This window comes from Cenococcum geophilum (assembly GCF_001692895.1).
Source record: "Cenococcum geophilum 1.58 unplaced genomic scaffold K441scaffold_62, whole genome shotgun sequence".
NCBI classification, from domain to species: domain Eukaryota; kingdom Fungi; phylum Ascomycota; class Dothideomycetes; order Gloniales; family Gloniaceae; genus Cenococcum; species Cenococcum geophilum.
Window position 1 is genome coordinate 95,244 of NW_027137620.1, and position 13,309 is coordinate 108,552.

Here is a 13,309-nt window from a genome sequence, read left to right on the forward strand (position 1 = left end):
TATTGTAATATTTGATAATAATTTAGGTAAGGGACGACTTCTTAGCTATTATCTCTACCTTATTCATTCACGTTGCGTTATTAAGGAAGTATACCGCGTACTTATCGCTATTAAATATGACTATTCCGGGTATTAAATTAAGGTGGATTTTATAAAAAGGAACCAGTGACCGAGTTAAAGGTCTTTTAGATACCACCTTATAAGCTTTACTTACTCCATACGATTTACATTCTACCGTTATTAGGCCTTTTATAATCGCGCCCGTTACTAATTAAGGTAGTTGCTTAATTGCGTCTTTTCCTACATGGCCTATTTGCTAGTGCTATATATAGCCTTCTACCTAATTTAGTAGAGGCTTTAATAAATGCTTTATTGGCTTTAATTAAGTCATAAATAAAGCCTTAGGTAAGTTACTTTTTAGCTTATTATATTTAATGGTATTTTAACCATAGTGGCGGCCATAGTAGGCGTACGTCTCGTCGTCGCTATAGAAAAAAGTGTTCTCTTTATTATTCTAGTAAACTCCCTTATTATTAAGCTTATTAAGATATACTAAGTTAGTATAAAAGCCTAGTATAAAGGCTGCTCCTAAAAGCTGTATCTGTCTCTTCCCTTTTAGGTTATTAATTGTAACTATAGCTGTACTATAGCCTACGATTTCTTCTATATATAAGCCTATATAGACGCGTTCTAATATAGGCTTAATATCGCTAATAAACCTAGCTCTATTGTTAAAGACGTATAGGCTAGTTTCTAAGTTAAGAATTATACTATTGCAAAGCTCGTAATTAGAAGTCATGTTATTAAATCCTATATAATAAACTATAAAGTTTCTAGTAGGCCCTTATAAGCTCTAATTACTGCCTTCCTTTAGCTTTTTATTAGCTTAATCGTCCTTATTAGCTTAATTATCCTTTTTAATTTGCTTAATATAAGCCTTAATTTTAGGCGTTATATTAGTAATCTTCTTATCCACCTTCTTCTAAATTTTATTACTTGGTTTAAACCATAATAGGCGAGGAATTAACTCTATAATATACCAGCACTTATTAAAGTAGTAACGTTTTCCGCATAGGCACTCTAGCAGCAGTTACCTCTCCTTCTTCTACTTATCTGCTAACGATTAAGGCTTTAATTTAGGCTTTAAATTCAGTAAGTCGTCTTTAAAGGTAACTCCAAATAATCCTCCTTATGGGGTTTTGCCCTTCTAGGCGAGGTCCGTACAACAGTGGTTTTAGTATATTTTAACCAGTTCGAAGAAGATAAAAAGCGTCTTCTTCTCCCACTTACGCTTATTAAGCTCGTTCTTCCAATATTCTAACCAGCTTAGTATAATTAATTCGACTATATACGCGAAGTCTTTTACTAAACAATTACCATCTACCTTAGGTAGAGCTTGCTCCTTGCACTTAGTGTATACCTTCTCCTACTCTTATAACTAGATCTTAAAGTTCTAGTTCTAAGGCGCCTTCTTAAGCCTTGCATATTAAGTGGCTATTTAAAGCTTTTAGGCATAGTTAGTCGGAGCAATTCTCTTCTTAAGAGATACTAAGATGTTATAGGTGGTAGTGCATTTAAATATATAGATAAGGTAGGTACGTGAGATGGAGCTTAGGATATAGCTACGCAACGTATTAAGAGCTGATAACTGTTTTCTGTATAGCTTTATATTGTCCCTATGGTCGGCTTTAAGCATACAGAGCTCCTCCTTCTCCTCCTTATCTAGGTCCGCGAGCTTTATCTTCCCCTAGCTATTGGCATCCTTGGGTAAGGCACGAATAGGTTCTTTAAGCTATAGTAGATCGGTCTTAGGTGTTAATGGGTTAATATACTTCTAGAGATAATTATTATTTGCTTTTAACTTAATAACCTTAATTTATTCGTCCTAATTGTTTGGGCTTATAAGGATAACGGATGATATAATAACAGGAGAGGTTTCTTATTAAGAAGTTATTGTGGGTAGTTGTCTATAATTAAGATAATAATTAAAATTAATAGGAATAAAGGCTTTGGAATTAAAGATAATGCAGTAGACGGCCTGGGCTTATAACTGTTAAACGGATAATCAGGAATGAGAACTCTGTTTTATTAAAGAGGGCTCTAGAAGCTCTCTTATATACATTAGGTAGGTCCCAAATATAATAACGACGACGTCGTCATGTAGTAGGTCATAGTTAAGAGAAACAGGTAATTAGACGTTCGATGAGACATACGAGCTCAAGATACGAGACAACTAAGACATAGTTCGTATAGACGATCTAGGTCGTCAGACAGTATTACGATGGTAGTAAGGAACTTCGATTCAGGTCGACAAATTGTTACTCTAACACATTGTGCAGGAAGTCCGCATTACGTTGTATATACACAGAATATAATATTTCACATATTCGGTTATGGGAATTGTCTCCTTTATAAGTTAGGATGCCGCGTGTTTACTAGACTCCAAGTCCCACACTACTGCGCCACTCTAACTCTCCTTGGCCCTTGAGTGCAAAACATTACAGTGAATTCAACTGATCTAGCCACAACTTTTTACACTAACCACTCTAACTTGTTGAAGAAATGGTATGAAGATACTATTAAAACCTCGGACATAACGTTGTACCTACTAGGTGTGCAGAATACGGGAAACTACAATCCCGATCACCAACTCCTAACACAATTAAATCCCAGTTTTCGCAATTCCAGAAATCGTAGATACTCCCGAAGCGAATTTACAAGCATTCTTCGGCTCATACAAACCTCTTCGGGAGCAGACTCACTCACTCTTAAAACCTTCGGGGCAACTTGCTGACCAACGCGAGATGGTTCCATCACTCTTCGATGGAGCTATAGTCGACCAGAAGTTTTCTTCCATAGGTAAAGATCATTACTGGAGCATCAGCCCAGTTTCCATTCGAGGAGGCAGTCAAAGAAGGAAAGACGACACTACCATAGCGGTAAGCCACTTGCCAACTACCTCATATCCAAGTTGGAATCAACCCCGAACAACTCGGCCACCACGGCCTACATGTTATGTGAAACACCAAGGCCAACGTTTGGTGTTAGTGAGACTGCCAGTCTATCCGCGAGTTCCAGGTGCGGAGAGAGCCATGGAACCTTCTAGGGCTCTAGGAGGTCTTGGCCGTCGAACATCACCACGAAAAGCCTCGCACCACAAAGGTGAGAGACAGATTGCTTCCCATGGTCCGCCGCCGAAAAACTATGCGCCACATCATTCATACCTGAGGAATATCCCTGTGCAGCCGCCTGGGCAACGGTATTACCCATGGGCTTTGTCGGAGCGGGACATAAAATTCAATGACTTGCGTTTTGGTCGCTGAAAAGACATCTTCTGCGTATAGGTTGAGTAATGGGTGAATCCATTATGGAAGGAACATTGTTAGACTTTGCGTATATGAAATTAGTGCATCAATTTGAGTCTTATTTCATTTCTCCTCTCAAAGTGGAGAGTGTTGGGGATCTTTGATGGAGGTGTGACCGGCATCTCACTTTGGTGAAGTTTGTTTCACCTATGCGATATACACTAGAGTTCTTTGTTACGGGATGTGTATCGACTACTTCTACTTCGACTAGTTGCTATATATTATATATATACTACTTATTTAGGAACTGCTTTAAACTTACCAAACTTTAATATTTAGTGCACTTATATAGAGTTTACTCTTAATTAGATTTTAGTTCCCCTATTACTTAGTTATTGGCGTTATTTATATACTAAGTATGCTGTTGCGCAAATGTATAATGAATGAATTTATCTTCACTTCGATCTATATATACGCATTGTTGAAAAATGTTATAAGTTGCTACGATCTTACATGGGATATAATATCTCTACTATTATATCTTCTAAAGTATATTTATTATAGCGGTATCTATAGCTACGGTGCTATATATAGTATCTAAGGTATTTATAGCGGTATCTTAGGCGGACTCTGTTATAAATTTTAGAAAGATATTTCTAATATTACTAGTAATATTTATAGCGGCGTCGAAGGCGGCTTTTATATCTATAATAATACAGTTATTTACAATAATTATAGGCTATATAGTAGTCTCTAATATCTTCTTTTAAGATTCTTTAGCCTCTAATTATTTCCTCTAGTCTTCGTTTATAAAATTTTAAAAGAGAACGAAGTAAATCTACTATAACCTCTATATCTTTATAGCTAGAACTAAACTTATTCGCCTTCTTATTATAATAAAACGCTATTACCCTTGCTATAAATATATAAAGTAGAACTAGAATATAAAATAGTAGGACGCTTTACGCTTTAAATAGAGTATACTTCTTTTATAATAAAGATAAGAAGGCTATATAGATTTAGTCTTTAAAATCTAATACTTAATTTTATAAACTATTTAGGTATAGCTTTTAAGGTATAGAACGCTACTTAATATTATATAGCTTTCCTTATATACCATATTACTATAGATGATTTTTATATCTAGTATAAATAAATAGAGATATTTATCCTTAATATAATCTATTATCTTAGCTAGCCGACTCTAATAGAAAATCCTCTATTAGTGAGGTAAACGCTTATTACCTATATAAAATAGATACTAGTATAGGTTATATTCTAAAGGGAATAAATAAGGCGTTATTAAATCTCCCTACTTTATAGCTATCTCTTTTAACAAGTTAGAAGGCGTATATTATTATTAAGCCTTTTAATATAAGTATAATTTTATAAAATTTTAAAATAAGATTAATCCGCTAGTTAAGGTATACTAGTTCCGCAAGATCTCTATATAGGCTATTAAGTAATTTTATAATATAGGGCCGCTTATTTAACTAGTAAGTAATAGTAGCGGCCTAGTTAGTAGCGCTTAAATTATTAGGTAATACGCCTTTATACTCCTCCTTAAGCTCTATTATATTATTATTTATAAAATACGCTTCTCTATTTATTTGTTCTACCTTATCTTATGGACGCTTTATCTTTTAATTTAAAGTAGCGTTTACTTTTTTCTTTATTAGAAGTAGTAAAAAACCAAGAGCTATTTTATATCTATTTTATTTTATTTATTAGATTATCTCTTTGCTAATATAACTTAATATTTAAGTAATTTATAAAATTATATAACTACTCTTTAGTTAACCCTTTTAGCGCGTATAGGTTAAATATTAGGCTTATATTTCCTATAACCTTTATTAAAGCCCTATTAGACAGCTTATCTAAATATATTACCTACACATTACACTTAATATACTAATTAATTTAAAACTAAAATATACTGTTGTAAGAATAGCCTATAACCTAGTCTTATTTAGTAGTAATTACTACGTTTATAAACTTAGATAAAGTTAGCCTAGATCTATAGAATAAGTAGAATTAAGCTAATAAGGAAGAGCGTACTATTAATAGTATTTCTAGTAACGCGTTAGATATATAATTACAATAATAGCTATTAGCGACTCAGTCAATCGAGGCACAAGTACAGCAAATAGGTCGCGTAAGCCTATATAATTGGATTGTCTATAAACGAGGATCCAAAGCTAAAGAAAGAAAGACGGAGGGTAGCGCCGCTTAACGTTATATACAATCCTCTAAAACTGTCTAAAACGATATAAAACTGTCTATGACTATCCGCTATAATCTACCGATATCTACTAGCCACAATCTACTAGTTTCCACTAGCGCCGTAACATTACCCCCCCCTCTAAAAAAGCCTGCCCTTAGGCTTTATATATCCATAGGGTATTCTTATCTTTATACTTAATAGGCAACTTATTATCTTTATTATTTTAGCACTTTATCTACTTATTGAGGTACTTTAGGGGTCTAGGTTTGTTGGGGTAACGGCTATAAAACTTCTAAAGCTTATAGGGGCTACCTATAAAGTTCTATATAAGGTACTAAGTAGGGTCTAAGTCGTATCCTTTCTAACTAATATAATATTTTAACGTTCCCCTTATAAGCTTATAGGCTAGTATTTCTTTAATTTCCCATTTATTGTCGCTATTAACTTAAATTGGCAGTGGAGGTTTATTCTTTTATCTAGGTAATAGGTTATTTACGGCTTTCCGTAGCTTATCCGAAGAGAAAATAGAGTAAACTTTAATTAAATCTAGGAGCTTTACTTTATATAAGTTACCTATCTTTTTAAGGACCTTATACAGTCCTGCTATCTAATAGTCTAGCTTATAGCTAGGTTGTTCTGTCTTCTAGTTCTTTATTATAACCCAGACTATATCTCCTACGGTAAAGTTAGGCTCTTACCTATATTTATTCGCCTACTATTATATTAATTTTTAGGCCTTTTTTAGATTTGTATAGGCTACCGTTTAGGCTTCTTATAAGTGCTTAGCGTACTACTAGGCTTCCTTATAAGATAGTTTTTCGTATATAGTCTGGGGTCGTTCTAGTCTTTCCCAGTTAAAGCTTATATAGGGTAGGGTCGCTTAGGCGTAGTCTATTAGAGGTAGTAGTTTAGCCTAGTTATCTTAGAAGTAGTTAATAAAGGTATAACGTATCCTACCTCTACGTCGCTATATGGCTAAAAAGATATAGAGTGCTTGCGAACTTGTTCGTAAGCGCGGCGGGATCTAATATATATACTCTTATAGAAGGGCTAAAGTCTCTAGTCTAAGTATTAATTTATAATTTCCGTTTAACTATCTATCTGGAGGTAGTATACTATAAAAAGCTTTAGCTTAATGCCTAAGATCTAGGTAAACTTATTCTGGAAAGCTAATATAAACTACGGCCTATAATCGGATATAATAGTATCTAGTAGTCCGTAAATTTGGTAGACGTAGTAGATATATAGTTAAGCCGCCTCTTTAGTATTAATATTCTTATAATAGGGGATTAAGAACGGGCGCTTGCCAAAGTAGTTAACTAGGATTATAACTATATTGTATCTATTATGGTCCATAGGTAGTTTATAAAAGTCTATAAAGATACACTACTAGGGCGTTCTAGTATTAGGAGTGGCTTTAATAGTCCTAGGGTCTTATCTCGTGGAATTATAGATCTGCGGCAGTTGTTGTAGTTCTGTATATAGCGGTTAATATTTATAACTATTCCGGGCTAGTAGTAGTGGTTACTAATAATCTTATAGGTCTTATTTTTTCTAAAGTAGGCTATAGAGACCTAGGTATAAGCTTTAGTAATAAGCCAGGTCTATAAGTTCTATTCTTTAACTACTACTAGCTATTCCTAGTTCTTAAGTAGTCCGTTTTTAAGGGACTATAGGCTAGTAATATTCTTTGCCTTTTTGCGATACTCCTATAAAGAGGGGGTTATTTAGTTAGCCTATAGTAGTTTATTAATAAGGTTAAGTTTAAAGGAGTTAATAAGATATATTTTAGCGCCTAAAGAGTCCGTACTTAGTTCTGCCCATATTTAAGGGTTAAGGTATTTTAGTTATAGTAGCATCTAGGTCCGTAATAAGATCTTTATAGCTATCTAGTTATCTAGGTCTTATTTACGCCTTATAAGAGTATTTATATAGTTTATAGCGCCTAGTCTATATATAATGAAGGAGTTAAACTAAGATAAAATATCCGTCTAGCGTGCCTGCCGGGCTATAAGGGCCTTAGTTATTATAAAGTATTCTAAGGCCTTATAATCTAAAACTACCTTAATGGGCTTAGGGGTCCCCTCTAGCTATATACGCTAGTGCTAAAAGCTAGAGATAATAGCTAGCATTTCTTTATTATGGATATAGTAGTTTAGCTTAGTATCTATTATAGTCTTTAAATAGTATATAATAGAGTGCTATTCTCCGTCTAGTTACTTCTAGAAAAAAATACTAGCTATTGCGCTATTAAAGGTATTAGTTTCTAGTATTAAGGGCCGTTTTAGGTTAAAATAGGTAAGTAAGGAAGCCGATACTAGCCGTTTTTTAAGCCTATTAAAGGCCTACCTATATATAGCGTTAAAGTAAAAGGGCTAGTCTTTTCTAGTAAGACGGTTAAGAGGCCAGGCAATCCTACTATAGTTTTTAATAAAGCGTTAGTGGAAGTTACAAAAACCTAAAAATAATTATACCCCCTTTACGGTCCATAGGGGTACTTACTAGTTAATTACGGCCGTTTTCTCTAGGTTGGCTTTAATTTTATTTATACTAATAATAAAACCTAAGTACTTGAAAAATCACATCCGTTCGAATCGGATATTCTCTGTAATAAAAGAATAAAAAATTAAAAAGGTTTAATTATTTATATACTTAACACTAAACTCTAACTTCTTAATATTAACCTAGAGACCGGCCTTATAAAGCCGTTATAGGACTTTATAGACGTACTTCTTGTATTCTAGCTTATTCTTAAAGTAGATTATAATATTATCTAAATAGGCCGTATAGAAGTCGTTAAGGTAGTTAAAGAGTATATTATTTATATACCGCTAGTACGTAGCTAGTCTATTAGTTAGTTTAAAAGGAAGTACTTTATATTTATACGTTCCGTAATAGGTCTAAAATATAATAAGATTTTTAGACCTAAGGTTTATCCTAATTTAGTAAAAGGCCTAGCGGATATTAAGCTTTATAAAAACCTTAGCTCTACTTATTTGGGCTAGAGTCTTATTAAGTAGGGGCAGCGAATAGCAGTCCTTATAGGTTATATTATTTAGCTTATAATAGTCAATATAGAAGCGGAGTCCTCTATTTAGCTTTTTAATAAAGAGAATAAGTAAGGTAAAAGGCGCTTAGCTAGGCTTAATAAAGCCCTTATTTAGGTTATTAATAAGATACTACTTTATAGCCTATAATTTAGTAATAAACTACTTATAGAGGGGGCTAAAGCTAAGGGTGTTTTATTTGCCCTACTTAACCTTAATCTTATAGTTATATAGTTGGTGTCACGGAACAAGGGTAGTGGCTACAGAGCGTATGTATTTAAGGAGTCTACAAGACGTTGCGCGATCGATCGTAAGGGTCGAGGGCGTAAGGAGGTGATATACCTACGCGTAGCTGACATAAGCTATACGCGAGGTGTATGCAAGAGCACGGGGCTCTCCTATAGAGGCCCCTACGGTAGGGTTCTGTAATACTACCCCCCCTCCTATAGAGGCGGAGCTCCGGCGACGCTGTGGTTACTATATATATGTAGAAGGGACACTTAAGGTATAGAAAAGAAGAAGGGGGGGTATTGCTAAAGGCTTAAAACAATGTTATATAATAGGGCTTAGTATCTAAAAATCCAACTAATTAGATAACTTTAACCGCTAGTTAAAGTTCCTAGATATCTTAATAATATTCTGGTTACGTAATCGCATTTTACCATAATTTAACGGCAATTTGCCCTTATATAGTAATATATAACGGTTTAACTCTATAAGGGCTCCCATAGAGGATTAGGTATAAAATCTCTACTTAGGCCCGGTTTATGTGGGTTCGTATAGTAAAAGTTGCTAATTAAATCCCTTGCATTTTTAAAGTCTTCCTATAGTTGCCATTCTAGCTAATTTATGTCAAATTCTATATATATAGCTTTGTAATAGAGCTGTCGTCCTCTACCTTTACTAGAGTATTTAGAGTTAATAATTCGTTCAACGGTCCACTCCTTATGGTTCTCGTCTTCATTTTTATCTTAGATTAGTACTAGTAGGGGTTTAGGCTATATCTGCCCTAGTAAGGGGTTAGGCTAATAGAGGTGTAGTAGCTATAGGTAAAATATAGGCTATATCCCGCGGGTAGCTAGGTAAGTAGGAGTTCTAGCTTATATACAGCTCCCTTATTAATAACTTATTTAATTAAATAGGGGCCGAGGTTTTTATAATCGAGTGACTTTATAGGCCTCTACGTAAAGATATTGCGTGTATCTAGCTATATTTAGTCGCTAATACGTATCTCTAGTGGTGGCGTTTTATAATAGTCGGCGAAGTAGGCCTACTTTGCTTAAGCCTAGGCTATTTCTCCCTTATAGTAGTTAAGTAGATTTTTTATATAGTCTATATGCTAGTCGGCAAGTAGCATCTTAAGGCGTTTTCTATATAGTAGGTTCTTATTAATAGGTTTTAGTGGCTCTATACTAGATTGGGGGTAATAACCCTTATTCGCAAAGAATAGGGTAAGTCCTATAGTGGTTAAGGTGTAGTTATTTGCTGCGAATTTACCTAGTAGGAGGTAATCTACCTAGTTATTTTGACTATAGGTAACTACCTATCGTAGGTACGCTTTTATACTACCATTAGCGTTTTCCGGTTGCCTAGCAGTTTTATAGTAAAAGGATATAGATATCTTAATAGAGATGCTAAGGCGTTGGTAGATTTATCTCTATACATTAGAGTTAAATTATATGCCTTAGTTGGATGTAATTAAGTTAGGTAACCTATATAGTTAGTAAACTTCGCGAAGGAAGGCGTTAGTAATGTCACTAACAGCTACGCCTTTGGTTAGGATATAGTGGCGCTCTTTTATAAGTTAGTATATTATTATAAGGATGTTCTTATAGGTACGGCCGTGTCGTTTATAGGGTGGTAGGTTAATAATGAAATCTATAGCGATATCTGCCTATCGTTGTATAGGTACTAGTAGAGGATATAGTAGTCCTTAGTACTTTATATTAAAGGCCATAACGCGCTTATAACTGTGGTAGGCGCCTATAAAGCGTTTAACTAAGTCTATTATTTTTAGCTAGAAGTAGTATCGGCTAAGAAGCTTGTAGGTTTTTCCTCTACCTAGGTAGCTGCTTAATTAGAGGTTATAGGCCATTTAGATTAGTTGCCGTTATAGATTTTCTAAGTTAGGGATAAATAGGCGGCCTCTATAATAGAGCCTGTTCTCTTTTACTTCTAAGGCTGCTATATTAATCTAGCCTAAGCTTTAGAGGTTAATAGGCAGTATATGGGCGCTAGCGGTCTTTATAGTAATAAGTTAATATAGTAATAGGTTAATAGAGGTGTTATATGCCGTAGTAATAAGCTTGTTAATTTTAGGAGGTAACTTTAGTTCTGTGGTATAAAGCTGAGGTATAGTTAGCTCTAATGTAGGTAATATGCCTAGGGCTAAATTTCGTGCTTTTAGAATCGTCTATTATTGGAACTAATTATAAGGGTTATTTTTAGACTAAGGAAGGTCTTATAAGCGGCGTATTAGGCTATTAGGTTTAGTACCTTATACTCCTAGTCTATATACAATTTTAAAGTTAAAACTAAAGAGGAACTCGTTCTAGTATACTTAATATTAGTTTAGCTGCTTTATAATTATAAAGTATTTAAGATTTCGATGGTCTATAAGGACTTTAGTTAGCTAATTAAGTTCTGCTAAGGAGAGTTCTAGTTAGAATTCCTTAAACGCTTATATAATTGTGAGAAGTTCCTTATTATAGATCTTACAGTTATACTCTTATAGTATAAGCTTAGACGAGTAGAATGTGACTAGGTAGAGGAGGCCGTTATTACCTATTTAGGAGAGGATACCTACATTAATGTGGTCTAAGGAGTTAGTTTTAAGGTAGAGTTATTATCCTAGTATAAAGTGAGCTAGGATAGGTGCTTTAGTGAAAGCGTTTTTAAGGTCTTAGAACGCCTTCTTATATTTAGGCGTCTAGGTAAAACGTAGGTGCGTTTTTCTTCCTTTTATAGAAAGGCCCTTCGTTTGTATTATTACTATAAGTAGTGCTACTACGCCTAAGAAGTTATATATAAATTTCCGATAGAAGTTAGCGAAACTAAGGAAGGCTTATATATCCTTAATGCAGTTAGGGGCTTACTATTTAGTAATTATACGTACTTTCTTAGGGTCTATATAGACACCCTTAATAGTAATAATTAGTTTAAAGTATTTTACTTCTATAATTAAGAATTTATACTTCTTTAAATTAATATAAAGTCCTACGTCCCTAGGGCGCTTTAGGACTTTTTAAATGTGCTTAGTATACTTAGAAGGGTTATTGCTGTAGATAAGTATATTATCCAGGTATGTAGAGCAGAAGTCATTAAGGTAGTCTTATAAGGCGTTATTAATATAGCTTTAAAAGGTGCCTAGGCCGTTATATACGCTAAAGGGCATAACGGTATATTTAAATTGGCTAAAGCGTAATGCGAATGCGGTTTTCCATTTATTACCTTCCCGTATTTAGAAATAGTTAAAGGCAGTAATAATATTAAGCTTAGTATAGATTTTAGCTTAACTAAGCTGCTCTAAAGTCTTATATATAAGTAGTATAGGGTATTAGTTTTTAATTGTAATAGCTTTAAGTCCTCTATAATTAACATAGAATTAGATACCTCCTTTTAGCTTCTTAATAAGAAGAATAGGGGCGGCTGCTAGGGACACGTTAAGGCGGATAAATCCTTTATTAAGGTATTTGTTAATATACTTTTGTATAACTAGAAGTTTATCTTTAAATATTAGATAGGGTCTCTTATAAGATAGCATTTTTCCTTATTTAATATTAATAGTATAGTTATTAGGTTAATATAGGGGGAGTATATCTACGCTCTTTTATAAGCATATATTAATAAAGTTATAGTACCTTTTAGGGAGGAGCTTATAGAGTTCCTTATTAGTAAGTCCTTTTTTAAGCTTTATAAACTTCTTAAAGTCTAAAGGCAAAAGTCTGTAGAGTTCCGCAGGGGTGTTATCTTCTAAAAGGTTAACTATGTCTATCCTATTACTATAGAGGATGTGGTGTTATTCTTTATTAAGCTTATATAGTTATAATTAGGAGGCTATAGTAATAGTCTAGCCTTTTCTATATACTATATGGTAGAAGGCCGCGGCACTTATATAGTAGTAGTTAGTTATAGGTGGGGTAATAAAGGGTTTCTTAGGTTAATATCCTGGTGAGCAAATAGAGGCGGCTAGGCTATGTCCTAGGTAAGTCTCTTTACAGTATTTAGAGTTAAAGGTTGCTTTTCTCTTTTCCTAGTTAATAGTGAGGTTGTGTTATTTAAGCTAGCTTATTCTAAGGATAATAGGGTAGTTAGTAAGTGGTATAATATAGGCCTAGAGCTCTTCCTAGTGCCCGTTTATATTTAAGTAGAGTTATACTATATAGGTAATCTTCTATATAGTAGAACTATTATTAGTAAGTTATAGGGCGTGGGCTCTAGTAAGGGGTAAGGTAGGTAGGCTATAAGTACGTACGAATTAGGTATTTATAAATTTATTAGTAGCTTCGCAGTTAATTATAGAACGGCTTTTATATTATTTTTTAGCAGTAGTTCCTATTATAGGTAAAACTATCTATTTCCGTTTATATATCTTTATTAAGTTATCTATTAAGCAGGCTGATATATAAATCCCTCTATTATTAGGGTATCCTAACCCACGACTTAGGGTAGGGACTTAGTGTTTTCCGCTTTCGTATCCAATTCTACTGCTATTACTATATTTTCGTCTTATA

At 33.9% G+C, this 13,309-nt stretch overlaps 1 protein-coding gene across 1 annotated transcript; it reads right to left on the bottom strand.

The window, feature by feature from the left end:
• Positions 1-8,489: 8,489 nt before the first annotated feature.
• On the bottom strand, positions 8,490-12,300 carry K441DRAFT_455024 (uncharacterized protein; the record flags this gene model as incomplete). The annotated part of the gene is made up of 2 exons (XM_067641729.1): positions 8,490-8,617; positions 12,189-12,300. Coding segments are annotated over 2 exons (240 nt in total), but the record flags the coding sequence as incomplete, so codon positions are not given.
• Positions 12,301-13,309: the final 1,009 nt, after the last annotated feature.